Source organism: Notechis scutatus, chromosome 2 (genome assembly GCF_049901735.1).
Source record: "Notechis scutatus isolate UNSWTSFEM ecotype Mainland chromosome 2, rNotScu1.2, whole genome shotgun sequence".
Lineage (NCBI taxonomy): Eukaryota > Metazoa > Chordata > Lepidosauria > Squamata > Elapidae > Notechis > Notechis scutatus.
In genome coordinates, this window is record NC_142010.1 from 183,478,627 (window position 1) to 183,501,973 (window position 23,347).

Genomic DNA, 23,347 nt, shown 5'->3' on the forward strand with positions numbered 1-23,347 from the left:
CAAATGAACAATAAAAACAATACAATGAAACTTTGGGAAAGATGGATTTATTGTAACAATGGGGTTAAAAGGTTTTTCACACCTCCTCTGGATCCTGTCTGCACTTTCCCAAGATAGGTACACCATGTTTGGGAAACTATAGTCTAGAACCAATATTTAGGAATAGCAAATAGTATTTTAATATGCCTTGTTGCCACAATGGATAAGACTGAGGACACTAAGGAACATCATTCTTAGGATAATGTATTTCAGGCAGCCTCCACATTACAGCTACAAAACATGAATAAAGCTTTATTCAGGAGCTGTGGTGACACAGTGGTTAGAATACAGTATTGCAAGGCTAACTCACCGTTGACTGTCAGAAGTTTGATCCTGACCGGCTCAAGGTTGACTCAGCCTTCCATCCTTCCGAGATAGGTAAAATGAGGACCCAGGTGGTTGGGGGCAATAGGCTGACTGTGCAGACTGCTTAGAGAGGGCTGTAAAGCACTATGAAGTGGTATATAAGTCTTAAGTGCTATTGCTCAATGCTAAAGGGTTAGTATTTTTCACGGTAATTACAAATGGTGCCCCAGCATAACATGTACATTTTTAGAGCGCTGGAGATCATTTGTAACTCTTCTTCTTTCAGCTGGTACCTGCTTAATTCTTCAGGAGGTTGTCCCAGGACATCTACATCTAACCAGGTGTCTTCAATTTACGATCAGGGAGAAGAAAATGGGCGTAAGTCTAAGAAACATTTAGGCTTTGGAGGACCCACTAATCATTAGAAGCCACAGATTTAAAAAAAAAGGATTGCATCTTGCATCTTTTTGCTAGTTTAGATCTGTGCAGTGTATACAAATCCACTAAAGATCTTCAGTATTGGCCTAACAACACATAATTTTGCAGTTCCCCCCGTTCTCTCTAGCAATTAATCTATTCAAGAGGGCCAAGAAATAAGAATAGGAAAGAAAAGAAGCTACTGTACAGATTGTAGAAATATATATTGATGCAGATGGAAGTCAGAGCAGCTGCTGTCAATCCAATCTATATACAGAAATCATTGATGTAGGACAGTGATGGCTAACCTTTTTGGCACCAAGTGCCCAAAGTGCGCGTGCATCCCCAAAATGCAATGCACCCCCCCCGCGCATGCCCCCTGCCCCCTTGTGTATGCCATCTCTGACACGTGTGCCATAGGTTTGCCATCACAGATTTAGAATGATAGTAATGATTGAATAATGAAAAGGGTTTTCTTCGGCAGGAGGTTTTGCCAGAGAAGTCATTGCCAGTGAGAATTGCTGTAGCCAGTTATCATCTGATTCCACAGCTTCATCTCAAAGGAGTACGCTGAGTATGTATCTAGCAGTTCCACTTTCGTACAGCTTTCCTGAAAATATGGTGCATTTGATAGCTAAAGTTATTGAAGCAGGAGCTAGACAGCTTTCAACCAAGGATGGAAATTAATCCTCCAAGACACCTTCCAACTTTAGAATATCATGATCGTCACATATTGTTTTATCTTTGAGTGATATTTAAGTAGATTGACAAATATAAACTCTTCTGGAGTTTTTTCTTATCTACTTGACACAATGATTGTCCCAAAGGTGCTTTTTTTGACACAACGATGGAAACAAGATGTTTCACCTGGTGGTGTTCATGCTTTTCTGGAATACCAGATCTGTAGCACAGAAACTTACATGTTCATCCAAACCTATAGTAAGCTCTAAATGCAGGAATGACAGACTTGAGAATACCCTTATCCATCTTTCTCATCTACTGTACTTCTTCCTACATGTAGAAAGGGACAGTGAGTGTCAGAAAACTTTTTTAAGGTTGCCTACTGGACATAATTATTTTCTGACCTAGTGTGAAAGTCTTAAAATATATTGCTAAGGTGACATGTTTTTTAAAGAATAGGATTACATTCCAGCAACAGTTTTGGTGGACATGATGATGCATTTAAAATTAAAGCCCCCCTTTTTTATACAGTCCAGAAAAAGTTAACCTTAAAAAGTCTAACTGAAATGAACATTTAACTCTAAAGGTTCTTCTGATTTTAGTAAGCTTTAAGAAGGCCTAATCTCCTCTGGATTGAACCTAAGGTCAGTAGTAGTGATTGGCTGTATTCATATAATCTACTGTGTTTCAGATTAAGCCACTTCATTGTATAATTCTGCATATCAGTAATTTGGAGAGCCTTATTTGATAGAATGGGATGCAGATCTAGATCTCAGTGCAACCTAACATTTTATTTGGGGTTTTAATGTTGACTAGATCCCACCACATTAAAATAGAGTTTGATCCGATATCTCATGTTGTGACATGATGAATCATACATGGCAACAACATACATGGTGCATACCGGAAACTGGTGTATTTGCTAAGAGTTTGAATTGTGAATTTACCAGTTTTATTTATTTATTTTACCTTTATACTTAACAGTCTTCAGCAGATCAGATGACCAAACAAGTATATTCCCAGTTACTTTATAAACTTTCAGAAATAACTCCTTAAATGTTTTGTGAATTGTTCTGTTTCACAGAAACCATATGCTGCCTTCCCAGCCTTATCATATATTCTATTATCTGCTTTCTTCGAAAACTTTTACAATCCTGCTACTGTGCAAGGTAAGTAGCAGTGCAAAAATGTTCAAAAACTCCTTTGAAAAGAAATCACGATCAAGACTTTGCATCTGACAGTCTTCCCCATTACAGAAGATCTCACTTGGGTGGGTTAGAAGTTGGAAATGTCATATATTGGATGTCTTTTGACAGGCAAGACTTTAAAGATGTGCTTTCTCTAATACCTTTCTTATTTTAATTGTCTTAGTGAACTTTACGTATTTTAAATATTTTAAAAAATATTTTATTTATTTGTAAATTCATGTTATATATTAAAATAATTTATTATAATTTTATGAAACATTCCACTATCTTATTGTATTTTAATGGTGCATTTTATGCACAAATTAATTATCCTTATTTTCTCCCTTCCTTGACTCTAAAAGTAACAAATTCTGCATGGTCCCATTTGCACTTCCTTGCTTGTTGTCTCTCTGGTACTAAGTCCCTCCCTCTCCATTCAAGTCTACTTCTTTCAGATTCCCCAAACCTCATATCTTCTCCAGCCAACTTACTTGGCAATTTCTTTGGTGGTGAAAGTTGCCAAGCTTGTTCTACCCACCCTGGCTGAGCTGGGAATGGGACAACCCGCCATAGCCAAACTCATCACTGCAACCAAACTCGCCACGGCCAATATACCGCAGCCAACTCACCATGGCCAACTACCCGCAAGACAACTTGCCACGGGACAATTTAACAATTCAAATTTATTATTTAAAATAAATTTAAAAATGTTTTAAATTTTTGTCATTTACATTTCATCCTGTCCCTCCTTTCCCATCCTTTCTTCAATGATTCTATTCCATCATTTCTTTGATATTAGTGTAGCTCTTGCCCTGTGGCGAGTTGGCCATGGTGAGTTGGCTATGGCGAGTGGGCCGCATCAAATAGTCGTAGATCCAGCTGAGATATCCACTGACTTTGTGAATCCTTTGCATGGATTCAAGCTGCCTCTCTCCTCCATGACTTGCAGGAAGAAAGATAAGGATTGTGTTATGTCTTCCTCTACTGGTTATTCACAGTATTCCTCTTGCTGGTTTCCAACCACTCTTCTTTTTCTTTTCCTCTCCCTTCTGCTTTTCCATGTCTCAAATGTGTGACCTTAACATGCTTCTGAGCGCATTCTTAATCACGATCCTGGTTTATTTCCCCTCCCTCTCCCTGATCTTCTTAGGAGCTGGTTAAAGTATATTCCCAGAGTAAGGATATTTAGAAGAACAAACTCTTCTACATCCTGTGATTTAGCTTAACATTTCAACTTTTGCCTAGTTTACACCAACTTTATTGCAATCCCCTGGATTTCATTTACCATACCGGGACAATGAATGGTAATACTTCTGGTAGCTATCAAGCCTAAACACCCTATCAAGCCTTTTGGCTCACAGTAGATGCAAACCAAAATCAACAGTAAAGAGGGAGAAATAAGACTGGGGTTAACTGCTCGCATCATGCCACTACCCAAGTTGTATAATGAGGCCTAAGGGGCCAGGAGGCTTAATTCACAATAATTGACTCACTGTGTGGTGGTATCACTACATATTTCAAGAAACAGTATTGATGTTCCCATGTGCTATAGCTTTTATGTCTAGAAAGGGGAAGGCACTATTGACCCTAGAAAGTCAGTTTAATGTGTTTGTAATAGAAGGTTTTGAGGTGGAGTAAGGATTGTAGTGTCTCAGAGAAGTCATTTTAATTCTAAACACAGGAATGCACAGGGCATTTGCAGTCTAAAGTGCTATGGATAACTAGAACGGACACCCTGCATAAAATATATGCCCCATATATCAAGATTAGCTCGATACCCGTGCTTCGCTACGAAACTATGTGGTCTGGCTTAGTTTTTGGGGAGGAAAAGAAGGAGGGGGGAATTCTGCCTTTGCCTACCAGCATCCATCGATATTCATCTGGCTAGCATCCTATCTGTGTGTGTGTGTGAGAGAGTTGAAGGCTGTTTGGAAACTGAAAGAGTTTTGCTGTGTGAGCAAGGAGGAGACAGCAATGAGCCTGGGCGTGGCTTAGCTCAATTGTTCTGTACTAAAGCTACTTGGTGCTGTGAAACTAAAACTGAAGCTGAAACTCCTCTGCTTGTGTTTTGCATTTGGAAGAGATTTCTTTTCAAGTGGGGAGGGGGAGTAGAACTCCTTAGCATCAGAGCGTGTTAATAATAATATACAAAATACTAATGCTCTGATGGTCATTTTGAAAAATCCTTTCTTAGTGAGCACCTAGAAGCCAAGAGGAACATACAATTTCAAGTTTGTAGGCTTTACGGTTCTGGTGATTTTGTGATGATGTGTGAGTGGTATTTCGCTTTTATATATATAGATAACTGATTTAAAAATGCATGTAGATTGAATAATGGCCTAATAATTCAAAATGCATATGCATCCATCACAGATCATGATGATATGCAAAGGACAAAATACATATCATGATGCATGTATTGGCCTTTGATATTCCCCAGTATCACATGATAGTACAAAAATCAGGTGGTCTGCAAGATGATACATATATCCCATCCTTTGCCCTCCACCTGTCAAGATGGCTGCCTCTTTCTGGATACTTTTGGATTGCTCTCAAACAGCCAAGATATGTGGAGGGCAGAGGGAATGTCCTTGAAGGGCAGAAAATAGATCCTTATGAAGGCAATAGTTAGAACAAGTTTGAGCCCAGGTCAAGAAAATAATGTGTGAAAATATCTCAGGTCCCTCCCCAGGTCATATGAAGATAAAGTGAAGGAGGGAGGAAGCATGTCAACTTACAAGATTCTGTTAGTATAGATTTGCAATAAAACATCTGAATTTATATGGCTTTGGTTTCTAGTCTTGTCTACATTATAGGACTGACCATATCATATATCATATCATTTCATTCATTCTACATGATAATCTTATGCTAATTTATTCCAATAGCCTCTTGCCTTCTTAAGAACCAGCTTACTTCCTCCCTTACTTGCAGGAAGAGAGACAAGGCTTGTGCTATGTCTTCCTGTACTGCTTACTCACAAGTAGTCTTTCTGCTGACCCTCCTGGTTTCCAACAACTCTCTTCTTTCCTTTCCTCTCTCTTCTACTTTTCTGTGTCTCAAGCAATGGAACAACTTGAGCATTGCCTAGAATTGGATGCTTAGGAGAAAATGACCTGTTTTACACGAAGGCAAGCAATTTCCAATTCCATCTCTGCTTATCCAGTCTGGGAAAGGCCCCTGTTTGAAATCTAAGAATGCTGCTAACATTTTAAGCAATACTGATCTGGTTGAACTCAGTAAATGCAACTTCTAGGTGTTTGTTCCCTCTCTCATGCAACAGCTAGTATGGCCATAAGGTATGATGTGATACCATTGGCACTGGGGGTTAAGGAAACACCCTGTTGATGACATCACACCATGCATTGTTTTATGGCAGATATCAAGCAAGGAAGAGAGGAGAGAGAAAAAGACATGAAGTAGCAGCAACCCTTAGAATGACTTGTTAATAAACCTCTCTGGTTTGGGAAGAAACCAGCAATGTCCTTGAGTGACTTTCGCTATTATCAAGATTCCTATTCTTATCCTTAGCAAGTCCTAAGAATTGTTCCGTCCATTGACTTTCACTTAATGATCCTACCTTCCTCCTCAGGAATCAAAACCCCATGGCAAACTGTGTGAGATGCTTGACGTTGCTCCTCATAGCTGCCTCAATCATTTATGGTAAGTAAGTACTCATTGTTCTACTTGAGATTTGAAAAACATCCGAAGAGCGGCAGGTTCTCATGGGTCTAACATAAAAGGTGAGCTCATGTCGAGGATCTGACGGTCAGAAGTCCCAATGTGCCAGAGATAACAGTCACTTTTATCCAGAAAAGTTCATGCTTTATAACGCAAGTCAGGTGCACAATGCAGAGGTTAAGGAGGGTCTGTTTACTGCTCATTATCACTGTGACAAACAACCCACCAATGGTGCCAGTGAAGCTCCACCCCAGCCCCCAGTTTTCCATCAGTCTGGGTTCACAGACGAAGTTCCAGCCAGCCCACAAGGCGAGAGGCAGGTAACAATACCAACAAGTCCAGTGTTCCAGCAACCAAAACACAGTCCAAGAGTCCGAGGTCTGAGAGCTGAGTCCAAGTCCAATGTTCAAGGAACAGGATCCAGCGAAGCCGGGAAGAAACACTTCAAAGTGAACAAGGTGTCCCCAACAAGCACATCTTCCTAAGTGTCTGGTTAAATCACCCTTCCCCAGCTTTCCTTGTGAGGAAGGGCAAAGCTGCTTCCACCCAAGCAACCTCGCTGACCTCCTCTGTGTCCTTCTCTGTCCGGCTCTGCTCATCCGCGGATTGGCGAGGGAAAGGGTTGTTCCTCATTGTGATCATCTCTGTTGGCCCTCTGCAGCTGCTCTGCTCCTGCAGGGGGCTCCCCGTCCAGTTGGCCGCCACCCCCTACACTGCCAGACAGCCCTGGGACTGCCTCGTCCTCCGACCCTCAACTCTCCACTCCTTTGGAGAGGACTGTGTCCTCCCTATTGGGCGGTCCCAGCTCCAAGAACTCCAACCTCCCTCTCTGAACCGGGATCCGACAAAGTCATGGCACACCCGCAGATTCTTGCAGGACAAATATGCACGACAGTGTACAGCAGAAGGATCCAACCTGCATCAAGGGCATGTTATTATACATCCTACGACTTTCACCCTTTCCTTAGCAGATACAGATTTTTCTCCCAGTACTGAAAGAGATCCTGTCAGGGAAAATTTGGGTAGGTGGTTGAAGTAGAAGTAGTTGGGAGTTTGAATGGCAAGTATTGGTAGGAAGAAGTTAGTTTTTAAATGCTCTTTCAGGTAGTGGGAGAAGATGGCTTGGTGTGGTGATATCTTTCTTATATACACTTCTATATTACACAGTGTTTATAAAACTAGTCTTCCAAGCTTTTCTATTCTTTCAAAATGAAAGTCTTCAATATACCCTGTTTCTCCAACAATACGGCCTCCCCCAGTAGGAAGTCCCAGCATGTTTTATAGGCATGAAATGAAATTAAGCCCCTCCCCCCAAATTAAGGCCTATATTAAAACATGCGAAATGGGGGGGAATGGTGGGGGGGGGCTTGCCGTTAGGAAGCACTTTTGTGGCACACCCGGATATGGTGCTGCCTGCGTTGACCCCGATATGAAGTGCCCCGCCAATGCCGAGGTCAACATCCAAGCCATCGCTGCCCGCCCGCCCGAAGATGCAAGGGGGGGGGAATTAAGTCATCCCCGAAAAGACGGCCTAGCCATTTTTGGGGGGCTCAAAAAAAAAAAAAGACTCGGCCTTATTATATGAGAAACACGGTAGTTACCAAATCTCAGCGGAAATAGGATTAATTTACTTCTTGAAGAGTTTTGAGGAAAGAGGAGGAGGACACAGGAGTCTCCAGTCTTAGCTTTGCTTGGCTAAGGAATTCTAGGAGTTGAAGTCCACAAGTCTTAAAATTGCCAAGGTTGGAGACCCCTGGGATAACATGTTAGAGACTTCTTTCCTAATACTGTTCTAGTATGTCGCATGGCTGCAGTCCTGTCAGAGACCCAAAAAAAAACAGGTACCCCTCAACTTATCACCACAACTGAGCCCAAAATTTATGTTGCTAAGTGAGACTTTTGTTAAATGAGTTTTGCCCCATTTTAGGAACTTTCTTGCCACGGTTGTTAAGCGAATCGTTGCAGTTAAGTTAATAGCATGTGTGAAAAACAGGCATAAGTCGTTTTTTCGGTGCCATTGTAACTTTGAATGTTCACTAAATGAACTGTTGTAAGTCGAGGATTACCAGTACTAAGAAAACTGCATGGACACATGCATAGTTAATAGACATTAAACATCACTCAAAGGAGATTCCAGTAGAGAGAAGCTTCCTGAATATGGGCTCCCACCGGAGTCCAAAAGCTTGGGAGTCAACCTCTGGATCCGGTGACTGGCCCACATTCAATAAAAGGAAATTTTATATTCACTAAACTGGATACTGAGGCTGAGAGTTGTTCTGTAATAAGTCCCAGTTAAGAGGCTGTAGGTGAGAGTCATGCAATTTCAAATTGGACTTGCAGTGTGAAAAAGCAAGTCTATGAATCGGCACTTGAGCAATTCCCTCTGTGTGAAATAACCAGGTTGAGTTCTGTGCGCCTTTAGCCATTTCTTGGACATGAAGCTTCAAGTTAAAAGACATTTATAGAGTTAATTGTAGAAACTTCCCATTTTTGCTTATTTCTTACAGGTGTCGTTTACTGCGTTTGTCAATACCTCCAATTATCAGATGGCCTATCCTCAAAGGTAAATACCATTCCACATAATGGACAGAAAGGGAAGTCATCAAAACGGTTTGGGGCCAGATTGGGCAACTCATGGAGAATTTGGGAAGTATGCCATGGGCCTCAAGACAAAATGGCTGCCACACACAAAGAGCTTTTCCTCACTAGCGATTCTCAATGGAAAAAAGCACTTGCTGGATAAGCAGAGGTCAACATAATGGAGGCGCTGTTCATATTTGCTTTCTTGGGTTTTGAGGCTGCCAAAAATGTTGTATCTGGAAAACAGAAAATGAATTTGTGTATAGTCCACTATCATGGGAGTGACAGTTAAAACCTGGATTTCCTTTGTTTTTTTAAATAAAAGAATGGCTCAAGTAGCTCCTCTATTTTTGTATCCAATAACAGATAGTCCTTGTTTAGTGACTGCAATTGACAAACTACAAGTGGGTTGTTCAGCAAAGCTGTCACTAAGTGAAAAATCACATGACCACAATTCTGCTTATTATTTTACTTCAGCTTTCCCTTGCTTTACAGCATCAGAAAGATACAATCCCAAACAGTTGCTTGAGCCCAAACAATATGGAAGGTGTTGGAAACCCAGTTTATGAAGAACCTGGGGAAAATGCCCTTTTCCCCTATTCCACACCACTTGAAATGCTCACCCTGGCACTGGGATAATTAGAAGGAAGTTAATGTTTGCATTTACAAGAGTGAGCAGGCACACAATGGGGGAATACATATTGAAAGGAGTGTAGCTGCTAGCTTCTTAGGAGGCAAATGCCTTCAGGGTGAAAGTGGTTAGGATTTTGTCAATTCCAGACAGCAGCTGCCAGCAGGCTGTAATCAACTAATTAAGATTACACACCTGAGCCTATTAAGTTGTTCTCAGCAATTTTGGAGGAAGCACTGCTACACAAATAAGCAGCTCAGGAAGTGATAGCTTGGTTGAATTTGGTATAGTGATTAAAGTGCTGGCTTAGAAACCAGGAGACTGTGAGTTCTAGTCCTGCCTTAACCATGAAAGCAAGCTGGGTGAACTTGAGCCAGTCACACTCTCTCTCAGCCTAATTCACTTCATGTTGTTGTAGGAAAAATAAGAGGAAGAAGGTTGGATATGCTTACCACAGGGGTAGGATACGACAGGGTTAACTACCGGTTCGGGATTTACGAGCTTCCCTGCACGCTGTGAGCCGCGCGCCTGTAAATCATCATCAGCATGCTGTGTGCAGAGACGCAGCCTTTGAAACAGCCCTGTTTTCCTGCTTTTTTAACTGCAGCTGTGGTTTGTTTGGTAGCTGAAGTTGAAAAATTAGGAAATAAAGATCAGGTAAGAGCCTGGGTGGGCAGGTGGGCAAAAACATCAGCAGACATAGAACCGGTTCTATGTCTGCTGCTCTTCAGAGCTACCAGTTCTACAGAGGTGGACAGAACCGGTAGAAACCCCCTTGGCTTACCACAATAGATTATTTTGTTTATAATAATACTAATAGTAATAGTAATAATAATAATAATAGAAAGTGGGATACAAACAAGCAAACATAAAAATCTCTTGGCTCTATGAGGGGAATGGGATAAGCACAAGGCAATGCGGACATGTGACCAAATGACGTTGCAAAAATAAATGTGGGTATCAGTCTCAAAGTTACTTTTTCATCATCTTTGTAATTGTAAATTGTCACTGTCTGAGGCAATCACTAAATGAAGACTTATCTGTAATCAGTATGATAAGATTGTAATTTGCCACATAATTCTGATTGGGTAGGTATGGAATTGAACTTAAGTCAAGAAGTATTTTTTTCTAAGATGGTCATAGATTAACTACAGTTAATTATGGTTAGGGTCCACATGTTTGACTGTTTATATTAAAGTTGAATCTTATCTGTTTGTTTATTCTTCCAACAGGAACTTACAAAAGTGTACGAAACTGAGCTAAATGAACTCTGGTAAGGCTATTCTACATCCCTCCAAAATATCTTTTAAAAAAAGACTCATTAATTAAATTTGTAAGCTGCTTCAGCCTATCCCAACTCTAGGCAGTTTACAAAATACAATAGTAAAAACAAGAATGTGCATAAGCTTTAAAAAAAAAGTCTAGAGATCCTCATTCAATAAACTAAAACACCCCAAAGAGGTTTCTCCCCTTCAAACCTAAGATATGGAAGAAAAGTGATGGTTTAAAGGCTTGTATAGCATGAGAGCTGTACAAACCTCAGGGAATGTGGCTTATTGAAATGCAGCATCAACCCAGCCAGGCTAGACTCACATGAACCACCTAAGACAGGACTGCCCTACCTTGGCAACCTTCAGACCTGTGGACTTCAACTCCCAGAATTCCCAACCAGCCATGCCCTGGTTTAGGAGTTTAGGCCTCCACCCTCATGACCTCATGTACATTAGGATTAAAACGATAGGTTGTCCAATCCCATCCTTGGCCTACACCAGTCCCTTTGGAGACAGTCTTAAGATTGAAAACACATTGGAAGCAGTGGTGGGATTCAAATATTTTTACTACTGGTTCGGTGGGCATGGCTTGGTGGGTGTGGCAGGGAAAGGTTACTGCTAAATCCCATTCCCTCCCCACCCCACTAACCTGCTTTCCAGCTCCGTTCTCCTGTGCAGGGCAACAAAAGAAGACCCAGTCGATCAGCTGGGACTCAATGGGAAGCAGAGAATAGATAGGGGTGGGGCCAGTCAGAGGGGGTATTTGCCAGTTCTCCGAACTACTCAAAATTTCCACTACCAGTTTTTCAAAACTGGTCAGAGCCTGCTGAATACTACCTCTGACTGGAAGACTTATCCAGAGAATAACTTTGGTTAGCGACCACAGTGCAACATTCTTTTGCACTGCAGGATAAAATATTTAAGTTGCAATTCTATGGACCTTTTTGTGGAAGTAAGTTCCACTGAATTCAATAAGATTCATTCCTGACTATGTATTTTTAGGGTATTGGGGTCAGGCATGCATAATATATCATTTCCTGAATCTAGCATCCTTCAGATTCAGGGGAAATGCCTTAATTTTCAGGCTTATGTACCCACAATAATAGGCTGCTGCATTGCAGGCCCAGGAATGGTCTGGCAAACAGTTATGATGACAGGCAGTCCCCAACTTACGACCACAATTGAGCCCAAAATTTTTGTTGCTAAGCGAGACATTTGTTAAGTGAATTTTGCCCCATTTTAAGACTATCTTGCTACACTTGTTAAGTGAAACTCTGCCCTTGTTAAGTTAGTAGCACGGTTATTAAATGAATCTGGCTTCCTTATTGACTTTGCTTGTCAAAAGGTTGCAAAAAGGTGATCAATCAGTTGCCAAATGTCTGAATTTTGATCCCGTGACCACGGAGAGGCCGCAACGGTCGTAAGTGTGAAAAATGGTCATAAGTTACTTTTTTCAGTGCCATTATAACTTCAAACCATCACTAAGTGAACTGTTGTAAGGCAAAGGCTCCCTGTATTAACATTAGTCTACGGCAGAGGTCTCAAACACAATTTACCTGGGGGCCGCTGGAGGCAGAGTCTGGGTGAGGCTGGGCCGCATAATATTATACTTTATATTATACTTTATATTTATATTATACACTAATATTATACTTTCATATCACGGTGGGGGCCACAGGATATTGTCCTGCGGGCCGCAATTGGCCCGCGGGCCGCGAGAATGAGACCTCTGGTCTACGGCGAAGATCCGGGCAACACAAGATGGCAGCAACAGTAGAATGATTTGTATCCTTTTGCTGCCATCTAGCAGTTTTTCAGAGTTTTGCAGCCCGTATATAATCCTGACACCCATTTTTTCCCCCTTTATTCCCAGGAAATCACAACATTTGCTTGAAGAACAATTCCAGGAAATTCAGGGCCTTAAAAAAGAGATGGATCAGATGCATTCTGAGATCGGCAGCATCAAGAAAGGCATCCTACAGTCCACAAAGCAAATCATTGAGGAAAGTGACTTTCCAGGAGAGAAGAAAGTAGGAAGCTGAGGCTAATCTCAGAAATTCTCTGGTTTCCTATCTTTCCAGATTATCGTTTTTCTTTTCACATCTATTGCTCCCATAGAACGTCATTTTTTTTCTTTTTTTTCTTTCACAAAACTAAGTCTATTAGACTTGTTCTCATGCCCAGCCTCAAGACTACCAAATATGCTTAAAAATACAGTAGGGAAAACATTGAACCCCAATGAGGGTCTCTTTCCTGCTGCAAAGGGTGTGTGTGTGTTATAATTTCATACTGGGCACTAGTATCCTAGATGGCATCCAGTTTTGGTCACCACAATATAAACAAGATTTTGAGAAAGAAGAGCAGCAAGGATGATTAGGGGACTGGAGCAGAGGTGGGCTGCTGCTGGTTGACACTGGTTCTGGCGGGCTGGTAATTAAGATTAGGTTCACTTTGGTGAACCTGCAAATCCCACCATTGGCTGGCCCTGTCCCTCCTGTTTTTTTGGTCTGTTTTTCAGGCTGTTTTCAGGCTGTTTTGGGGCCATTTTCCAGGCCCAAAAAACAGCCTGAAAACAGACCAAAAACAGGCCAACAAATGGGCGGGGTGGGGCCAGCCATTGGTGGGATTAGCTCCAACTGGCTGAATCTTACCTCTTCCTTTGAGGCGAGTGGCCAGGAGGTGGAGTTGGTTGTGATAAGTGACATCACCCACCCAGTCACATGACCAACCGGCCACGCCTACCCAGCCAGAGAACCAGTTGTTAAAAAATTTGCAGCCCACCACTGTACTGGAGGCTAAAACATACAGGGAATGGTTACAAGGATTGGGTATATGTGGTCTAATGAAAAGAGGGACTAGGGATGACAAGATAGCACTGTTCCAGTATTTGAGGGGCTGCCCCAAAGAGAAGGTCAAATTCTCCAAAGCATCACAGGGCAAGACAAGAAATAATGGATGGAAACTAATCAAGAGAAGAAGCAACCTAAAACCAAGGAGAAATTTCCTAACGGTGAGATCAATGAACCAGTGGAATGGCTTGCCTTCAGAGGTTTTGCAACCCTGTCGCTGGAAGCTTTTAAGAAGAGACTGGACAGCCATTTCTCTGAAATGGTATGGGGTTTCCTGCTCTTGAGCAGGAGGTTGGACTACGGGACCTCCAAGTTCCCTTCCATCTCTGTTATTCTATGAAAGGACTAAATAGCTTTGCATGGTGTACAGTTTAGCTCTTTTATGTGTTTAAATATCTTTAGTGAGGACATAATGTGTTCTGTATGATGGGAGTTATCTTGTCTGCTTGGCTAAGGATGTGCCAGGTGTGCAGTAACATGAGGCAAAAGTAGGACAACCCCTAGACAGGTTTCCCACTGCTCATGATAGTGATACTTATTGTTGAGGTATTCCCCGTTAGGAGAATGAGTGCACTCAGGGAAACGTAGTGAGACTGATGTTGAATAACACACGATCAGCATACAGATACACTGAATAGTAAAATGTAGGTTTTACTTCCAGTAAACGGGTAAACGATGTCCAACAAACAGTCCAAATCATGCATGGTTAAAGCAGGTAGTATTCAATACAGTCAATCCAAAAACGAAAGTCCAGTATCATAAACAAAGTTCAGTAAATGGAGTTTGCTAATAGTTTGCAAGACTCACAGCAATCCAAGCAGAATGACATTCAGGCAAAAGGCAACAAGGAAATGCAAGAAGAGAGCAAACCAGGTTTCTGAACTTTGTTTATGATACTGGACTTTGTTTTTGGATTATCCCTGGACTGATTGTATTGAATACTATCTGCTTTAACTGTGTATGATTTGGACTGTTTGTTGGACTTTGTTTACCCATTTACTGGAAGTAAAATCTACATTTTACTATTCAGTGTATCTGTATGCTGGTTGTGTGTTATTCAACACCACTCTCACTACGTTTCCTGAGTGCACTCATTCTCCTAATGGGGAATACCTCAACACTTATAATAAAGGGTGTTCTAGTATGTTTTAAGTCTTTATGATGAAGACAATTAGTGTTTTGGAGAGTTGGGTGGTATAGAAATTTAATAATAAATAAATAAAAACTAAAATTATAGGATTACCATTTACCAAAAGTTCAAAGGGAATTTGTAGATCTTCAGCCTGCTACATGAACTAGTCTGGCTCGATTGATTGATTGTCCTATGAATTATTAAATCACCTCTCCTTTCTGTCCATTTTTCTTATCTGCAGAAGTCCCAACCTTCACACCCCCAAAAATGTAGGCATTGCATGGAGATTTCTGCACTGACATAAAGTTTTGTCTTTTGACATTGGCCTCGAAGTGCCTTTGACTAGAGCTCTCAAAATGAAATGCTGTCTTTCAGTGGTCTGAAAGATTTGAAGAAATCATCATTTCCTAGAGAAATCAAGATGGTTATTTGAAGTAGAGCTCTCAATTGTGCCCTAGGGCTGGCTACAGTGAGTGTTTCATAACCATCATCTTTCCACATACTTAAATCATATATGAAGACATCTGAATACTATCTAATAGAATTGTGGTACACAGCATCAGCAGCCACTCTTTATTAGCTAAATTTTGATATAAACAAATATTAGGTTAGATCAACTGGTAACATTAGATACCAGTTAACATTCCTTTATGAGCTATTCATTTGGGCACATTTCTATCTTTATCCAGCAAACGTGAGGAACAAACCATTTCCTGAATTGGCAAATTTTGGCTTTTTTGACATGATGCTTCATTTTCCATATTCTTGTGTCTGTTGCTAGCAGTTGGAACCAAGTCTTTGTGCTATTTATAATTTATGGTGTATAAACCATTCCCCTGATGCATTTTTCTTCTCCTTCACAGGAAATGCTCAATATACTCAGTTTGGCTTTTAAGAAGATTTTTGAAGATGACATACAGATGGCTGACTGGGCTCAAAAGTCAATAGGTAACACCCTGACAAGATGGTCGCCAGTTACCCCAGTCTAAACTGTTGGGTTATTCTCCCATTTACTACTATAATCTCTACTGGGTTGCCTAGGAGTCGGAAGATTCCTTTGCATTCAAAATTCAGTGGCCCACATAGTTTTGCACAAGACAAGATTTGTGCATGTATCACCTCTTATGAGGGAACTTATCAATCTGCTTCTGGGTGCAACTCAAAGTGCTGTATGTTACCTTTAAATCCCTACAGGGACATCCTTTCATCAGTTACATCTTTCTATTCCCTCAGAAATAAGATTGGCCTCCACCTTGTTACTTTTTGGCAAGGCTTGGTTTTGTCAGCAGGCCTGAGGACCCCTGGTTGATATGGCGCTAACCAAGCAGCTGATGTGAGTTTGTGGTAACTGTCACTGGGGAGGGAGGGCTAATGGGGTTTTTCACACTGTAATCTTTTTAATGTCGTAAGCTGTCTGGAATAACTGTAAGAGTTGGGCAGCCATATGAATATGTTTAATAAAGAAACATATATATTGAAGGAAATGTGTGCAAATAGATACGTTGAACAAACTGGTATGAGAATGGAAAAGAACTGAACTGAAGCTTGGAAAAAAAAATAAAGTGACTTGAAATTGTTTATCTCTCTCTCCACACTAAACTCTACAAAAGATGAGTTGCTATTGGATAATTATATAAAACAATGTAATGTTTGATGAAAAGTTTCTTTATATTTTATTCTGTACTTATTCTAGCATTTATACAAGCCTATCATCTATCTACATGGAGACTATCTCAGGGGTCGGATTCAAATTTTTTAACAACCAGTTCTGTGGGTGTGGCTTAGGTGGTGGGCATGGCTTGCTGGTCATGTTATTGGCTGGATGTGGCCAACTCAATATCACTCACATCGAGGCACGCATCTCCTCGCCTGGCCTCTCATGACTGTGGGGAAGCTGCAACAGTCGTAAGTGTGAAAAATGGTCATAAGTCACTTTTTTCAGTGCCATTGTAACTTTGAATGGTCACTCCACACAAGCAAAGTACCAGCAAAGGAGGAGAAAAAACTCCAGAGATGTTCCTGAGACAGGAAGTCTAGTCCTGCCAAGAATGTAATAAGGGTTAACGGAGAGGCAGGTTCTGTAAGCAACACCAGAATGTTTCCCTCCTGCCTTCCTTACAGGATTAGGCCAGTAATTTCTTCTAACAACTGGTTCTCCGAACTGTTTAAAATGTTAACAAGCGGTTCTAGAGAATAGGTGCGAACCTGTAGAATCCCACCCCTGGGGTTAATGGAGAGGCAGTTTCTGTAAGCAACACCAGAATGTTTCCTGCCTTCCTTACAGGATTAGGCCAGTAATTTCTTCTAAAAACCGGTTCTCCGAACTGTTTAAAATGTTAACAAGCGGTTCTAGAGAATAGGTGCAACTGTAGAATCCCATCCTGGGGTTAATGGAGAGCAGTTTCTGTAAGCAACACCAGAATGTTTCCGCCTTCCTTACAGGATTAGGCCTGTAATTTCTTCTAACAACCGGTTCTCGAACTGCTTAGAATGTTAACAACCGGTTCTAGTGAATAGGTGCAAACTGGTAGAATCCCATTCCTGGGGTTAATGGAGAGGCAGTTTCTGTAAGCAACACCAGAATGTTTCCTGCCTTCCTTACAGGATTAGGCCTGTAATTTCTTCTAACAACCGGTTCTCCGAACTGCTTAGAATGTTAACAACCGGTTCTAGTGAATAGGTGCAAACTGGTAGAATCCCACCCCTGGACTATCTATGTGGGAACTGATATTGGGAATGAATGAATGTAATTTCTGATAAGAAATCTCTTTGTATTTTACTCTGTACTAATTCTAGACTTTTTAAAAAATCTGTCACCTAGCTTTATGAGAAAATGCATCTATGTGCTCACTAGGAATGGAACATGACTTGAGGGTACATAATCATCTGTCTGTCTGTCTAGGAGCCACGATCGATAAAGACAGGACATCTAAGAGTTACAATTTTTTGCACCAGGAATACTGTTGGTTTCCATTTATCTCCTCAGCCAACCCCCCTGAAACTATTTTAGAGGTGCAGTATTTCTATCATTGCTATTAATTCAATGGAATAGTACAATGTCTCAACTAGAAAAAAATGATTGTCCTCTCAGTCCAGTTTCTATCTCATAATTACATGTCATTATTTTCTTCTGGGTGTTTTCTTTAATTTTTCAATCTAGCCTATATAGCCCTTGGATTTCTTAGAGATCTTGTATTCCCAAATGAAATGTTGATAAAAATCTGACTTCATTTAATTTTAAGGAAAGCTCAGTGCCGCTTGTTATATTCATTATGCACATATTTGTGTATGGCTCTGCAAACTTTTTCTGCAGTTCCTTAGGGCTTATTTTGTTCTGACTGGAAAATATAACTGTTGCATTTCCTTGCATTATACTAAGGCTGAGTTCACAAATTACAATAAGTGATTTTGGTTGGTTTAGAGCAGGGTGAGGGATAGTTTGTGAAGTTTGTGAAATGTTGTGTTGCTGTCTTTAAAAATATTTTAAATGATGGCAACAGCTGTGGTGACAGAGTGGCTAGAATGCAGTATTGCAGGCTAACTCTGCTCACTGCCAGAAGTTCAATCCCGACCAGTTTAAGGTTGATTCAGCTTTCCATCCTTCTGAAGTCGATAAAATGAGGACCCAGATTGTTGGGGGCAATATGCTGAACAGCTCAGAGAGTGCTGTAAAGCGCTCTGAAGCAGTATATAAATCCAATTGCTATAATGTAGACTCCTTATTTATGCTTTCTGGACATTGGGAAACAAAAGGAGAATTCCCTCTGGTTTCTATAGAATTCTTCATTATTTGGGATTCAGAATGGAAGAAAATGGTTCCTTGTATATTTAGTTAGATGCTGGTTAAAGCATTGACTGCTGGTGATAAATGCTTGGGTGCACGCCATCTTTAGTAACAATTTGTCAATCTTCCAGGAATATTCCTGTAATGGGCTTAATCCCATCCATCCCCTTTCTCTGTTCTTTTCACCTTCTACTTTCCTTACTTTATATAAACCTTTTCCTCATGCTCTTTATTTCTAGGGGGATGCAAATAAAAGTGTTGGGAGATCCGGGGCTTTTCTTGCCCGTTCTCTTCACTAATCTCCTCAGTGAGATTAAAAGGCAGAGATAGACAGACCAATCATGAGAAAGAAAGAATGCCTCATTCAAAAGGGAGAAATGGGGGAAGAATGACATTTTCTGGATTGCAATTGATTGGAAAATTTACACTTGTTGGGATATTATTCTGGTTTAATTACAGTACACTATTTGCCGAGTAATAGTTTACTTTGCTGATGTATCTGACCTCTTAATAAGCCAGAGAGAACACAGGTAAAAGGTCAGAAGCAATTTTGTCACACATTCACAATTAAAGTTCACCATACTTTTGGAGAAACTCCAGTGGTTGTTGTACTCACACATAAAATCAATCTGCAGGACCTGAATTTAGACTGTGTCTGTTGAACATTTTATTTATGTTAATTGCCTCCTGTTTGTAGCCGGATGTTAACCCTGGAAACTGCTGGGCATTCTCAGGATCTGATGGCCAAGCAGTAATTAAACTGCCTGAAAAAGTCCAACTCACAGCCATTACAGTTCAACACATCTCTAAAGCAATAGCTTTTTCGGAAGGAATCACAAGCGCCTTAAAAGATTTCTCGATTTATGTGAGTACAACATTGCTTTAACTTATATCTTTTCGCTAAGGTGCATTAAAAGAACTTTGATTTAGAAAGCACTAAGGCTACTGAGCCCTTGATATTGATCTGATATATGATAAGGAGCCATTCTGGTATAAGGGTTACGGTGAAGGATTAGAAATCAGGGCTCTGAGTTCTAATCCTCCCTTTTGCACAAAAGCCAGCGAAGTGACTTTGAGCCAGTCGTTCTCTCTCGGGCCAATTCATCTCTCAAGGTTCTTGGGAAAGAATGGGAGGGGGAAGCATTATGTACATGCCTTAAATTATAACAAATCAAAGTAGGATACAAATCTTTGGAATAATGGGCCAAATGGACATTTCAACTGTAGGATTCTAAGACAAGCAATAGTGCCTGCCTAACTCTACCAGCTTCTGCCCTAAGTAGTTATTAATTTTGCTTATCCAATGGTATGGCCTCGCCTTCTCTGGTGTCTTTAACTCAGAAAATGACTAGCACTTTCTTTGCTGCTTCCCATATGAGTTCATTTAAATCAGGGTGTCCAACCTTGGCAACTTTAAGACTTGTGGACTTCAACTCCCAGAATTCCTCAGCCAGCAAAGCTGGCTGAGGAATTCTGGGAGTTGAAGTCCACAAGTCTTAAAGTTGCCAAGGTTGGACACCCCTGATTACCCACTCCCTGGGATTCTTCCATAAGGTGACTATCAGGGAAACTTTCTTCCTTCACTACAATCTCTGTAACAGGATAGTGATTTGGAATACAATATCTGGGAGGAGGATGAAATGGACAAGACTTTTTCCTGCTACTTCCAGCTTTTTCTGAGAATATTAATTTCTAGATCAGTACACCAGAATTGCTGGAAATCAGCAGCATGGCTCTCTGATACAAGCCCTAACGCAGGTATCTCAACATCATGTTAAAAACAGTGTCTCAAATGCCCCTAGCAATAGTCAGGGTGAAGAGTGTACTTATCACACCACTCTCCATAGCTCTCTGCCCATTTCGTATAAAATAATTCCCCTCACCATTAAGAGTGTCTGCCTGTCGAGACTCAAGGCTTCCTTTCTTTTATCTCTGCACTGACCTGACATCGTTGACCAAGAACTGTTTCTAGGTTGTCCTTCAGGGCCACTGCAGCATTTAAACTCTTCTTTTGAATCTTCTACTCTGATTCCCTCCCTTTAATTTTAGGGGCTAAATGATGAAACAAAAGAGGAGATCCTGCTGGGAACGTTCATGTATGATACTGAGAAAGAATTAATTCAGACATTCCAACTGAAGGTAAACTAGAAATGAGAGAAGTGGGGTAGAGGTAGAACCAAAAATGAGTGCAGTAGGATAGAATAAAACTGAAGAGGCTATGTCGGATTGAACGGTTTTGAAAGAACCTCTCCATGTTCTGCCACATCTCCTAAAAATCAGACAACTTTTAATTCAGCGTTTTAAGGAATGGATTAGGCTAGAGCTGGAAAATCAGAGCTCCTCCTAAGGAATGTAGTTTAGATAAGATGTAGCTAGCTAGCTAGTCCTCAACATACAACAGTTTGCTTAATGACCATTCAAAGTTACAATGGCACTGAAAAAGTGACATGACCATTTTTCACACTTATGATCATTGCAGCATCCCCATGGCCACGTGATTTACTTTTGCACGCTTGACAACTGACTCTGTACATTTATGATAGTTGCAGTATCCTGGGGTGATGTGATCAACTTTTGCAAAGTCAATGGGGAAACCAGATTCATTTAACATCCGTGTTACTAATTTAACAACTGTAGTGATTCACTTAATAACTGTGGCAAAAAAAATGTAAAATGGGGCAAAACTCACTTAAGAAATTTTTCACTCAGCAACATAAAGTTTGGGCTCAATTGTGGCCATAAGTTGAGGACTGCCTGTACTGATGGGAGCTAATGGGACATAGTTTTTAAAAAAATCCTTTTGTAACAATCCCAAAGCAGTTATATCAGCTATTTGGGAAACAGGTTTGCAGATATACAGGTTTTGCACTCTTCTATTAAAGTGATAGAGCCATTCAAGATGGTGACTTCATCTCTATTGTTGTTTATTATGTTTGTTCTCTTCCCTCATCTACATTTCAGAATGAACAAGAGAAGGCATTCCAGTATGTAAAAATCAAAGTGCAGAGCAACTGGGGAAATCCAGAGTACACCTGCATTTATCGAGTCAGGGTGCATGGAAAGATGGCCAATATAAACCTTTTGAGCAAGAAAGTGGACGAAATCTCCCAAGATAAATAAAGGAAAACGGGAATATGAACATTTATACGAGCAAGTGTAAAGAGCACCTAGAACTTGCTCTAGTTTTCCCAGGAGAGAATGGGAAAGAAAACACGAGGGCATACTAATGATGTTGAGTTATTTGACTAACTGTCACTAACAGATTTCAGTTTGATTTCAGCTGAAAATTCAGTTAGATTAACACAAAGGCATGCAGTTGTTAAACTAATTTGAGTTGCATGTATACTTTTGATTCTGTCCAATCTCTCAAAAAGATGAGATGACTGGAGGTGATCTCCCAATAAATATTTCAGTCCAGATTATAGCATAGAGGCAAATGCACTATGTGAGAAAAAGACAGAGAGGGAACAAGAAAACCTCTGTTTGAATATGATCTTGAAATATATTCTGAGAGTTATCAGCCAGAGCTTAATTCTAGAATACTTCTCTTTCTGATGGGCTTGATAGAAAGAAGAATACTTCTTTCATGACAGATGTTTAGCTGATCAGTGGTGTCTCCCAAATAGATATAACTAGCAACAAAGTCCTATGTGTACCATTTGCAAGTAAAGTTCCAGTGAACTAACCATGTGGCCTAGCTATGCTTCTTATGGTCTGCCTGTGAAGGAGAAAAGAAGGTGATTTCTTCCCTCAGTAGTTCACTGTTTCTCTATGTTCTTGGTGGATAAATGGAATGATCTCATCACAGAAGAAGAGATGTCATTTCATCCTACCTAGACAGATCATTGTTTTCTCAGTGGGACATTCCTTGTCATATAGCAATGTGACAGTCAAGTCTGGCTCTAGGCTCGTGCCCTGGCATGAATAGACCTCAGTGAAGCAAACCGAGAGGAAGAGGGGCATCAACATATACCTACAGTGTGAAAAACAGCATACTGAGTTAAAATAGCTTGTACATCTACAAACAACCCGGCTCTGTTGATAGGTAGTACAACTAGCATTAATGAGTGCACAAACTCCACCTTGATCTGCCAATAAAAAATCTAAAGTCATAGGGTTCTGAGTAACAATTTGATACACTGAGGAGACTTCAATTTGTAGTTTTCTAATGGCATCAGGTGTTGTCGTATAATTTTTCAGTAGTTTGGAGAATTCTTTTTGAAGTGGCCACAGTTTCTCTGACAAGTTGCTATTGAAGTCTACCAAAAGAAAGTTAGCTTACCAGAACTGGAATAATTTGTCTGCTTTCACCTTAATTGCACTTTTTTTTCCCTTTAGGGAAAATAAAGCAGAAACAGTTAGCATGTGGCGAGCATTGCCCCAGATAGCTGGTTCCATACTGTAATAGGATAAAGGTGTAGCCAATAGTCCTAAAGCAAGACTTAAACTGTCCAGTTCATTCCTATTTACTCCAGCTGCACATGAATTTTAATACCTTCCCATGCTTAATAACTCCCTAGATAGAATGAGATCTTGCAGAGCTCAAATATACAGGAGTACATATTCCTTGAGCCATGGTGGCACATCGGTTAGAATGCTATACTGCAGGGTACTTCTGCTGACTGCAATTTGACAGATCAAATCTCACCAGGCTCAAGGTTGACTCAGCTTTCCATCCTTCTGAGATAGGTAAAATGAGGAGGCTTGCTGGGGGCAACATGCTGATTATGTAAATCGCTTAGACAGGGCTGTAAAAGCACTGTGAAGCAGTATATAAGTCTAAGTGCTA

At 40.6% G+C, this 23,347-nt stretch overlaps 1 protein-coding gene across 1 annotated transcript; it reads left to right on the forward strand.

The window, feature by feature from the left end:
• The first annotated feature begins 581 nt into the window (after positions 1-581).
• Positions 582-22,181, forward strand: LOC113415037 (SUN domain-containing protein 3-like). Its single transcript, XM_087953940.1, has 12 exons — positions 582-723; positions 1,247-1,336; positions 2,528-2,612; positions 6,223-6,293; positions 8,819-8,874; positions 10,755-10,795; positions 12,667-12,823; positions 15,638-15,722; positions 17,677-17,786; positions 19,256-19,423; positions 20,608-20,697; positions 21,520-22,181. Exons 1-12 carry the CDS (start codon positions 582-584, stop codon positions 21,676-21,678), a joined length of 1,254 nt encoding a protein of 417 aa, XP_087810066.1. The 3' UTR covers positions 21,679-22,181.
• Positions 22,182-23,347: the final 1,166 nt, after the last annotated feature.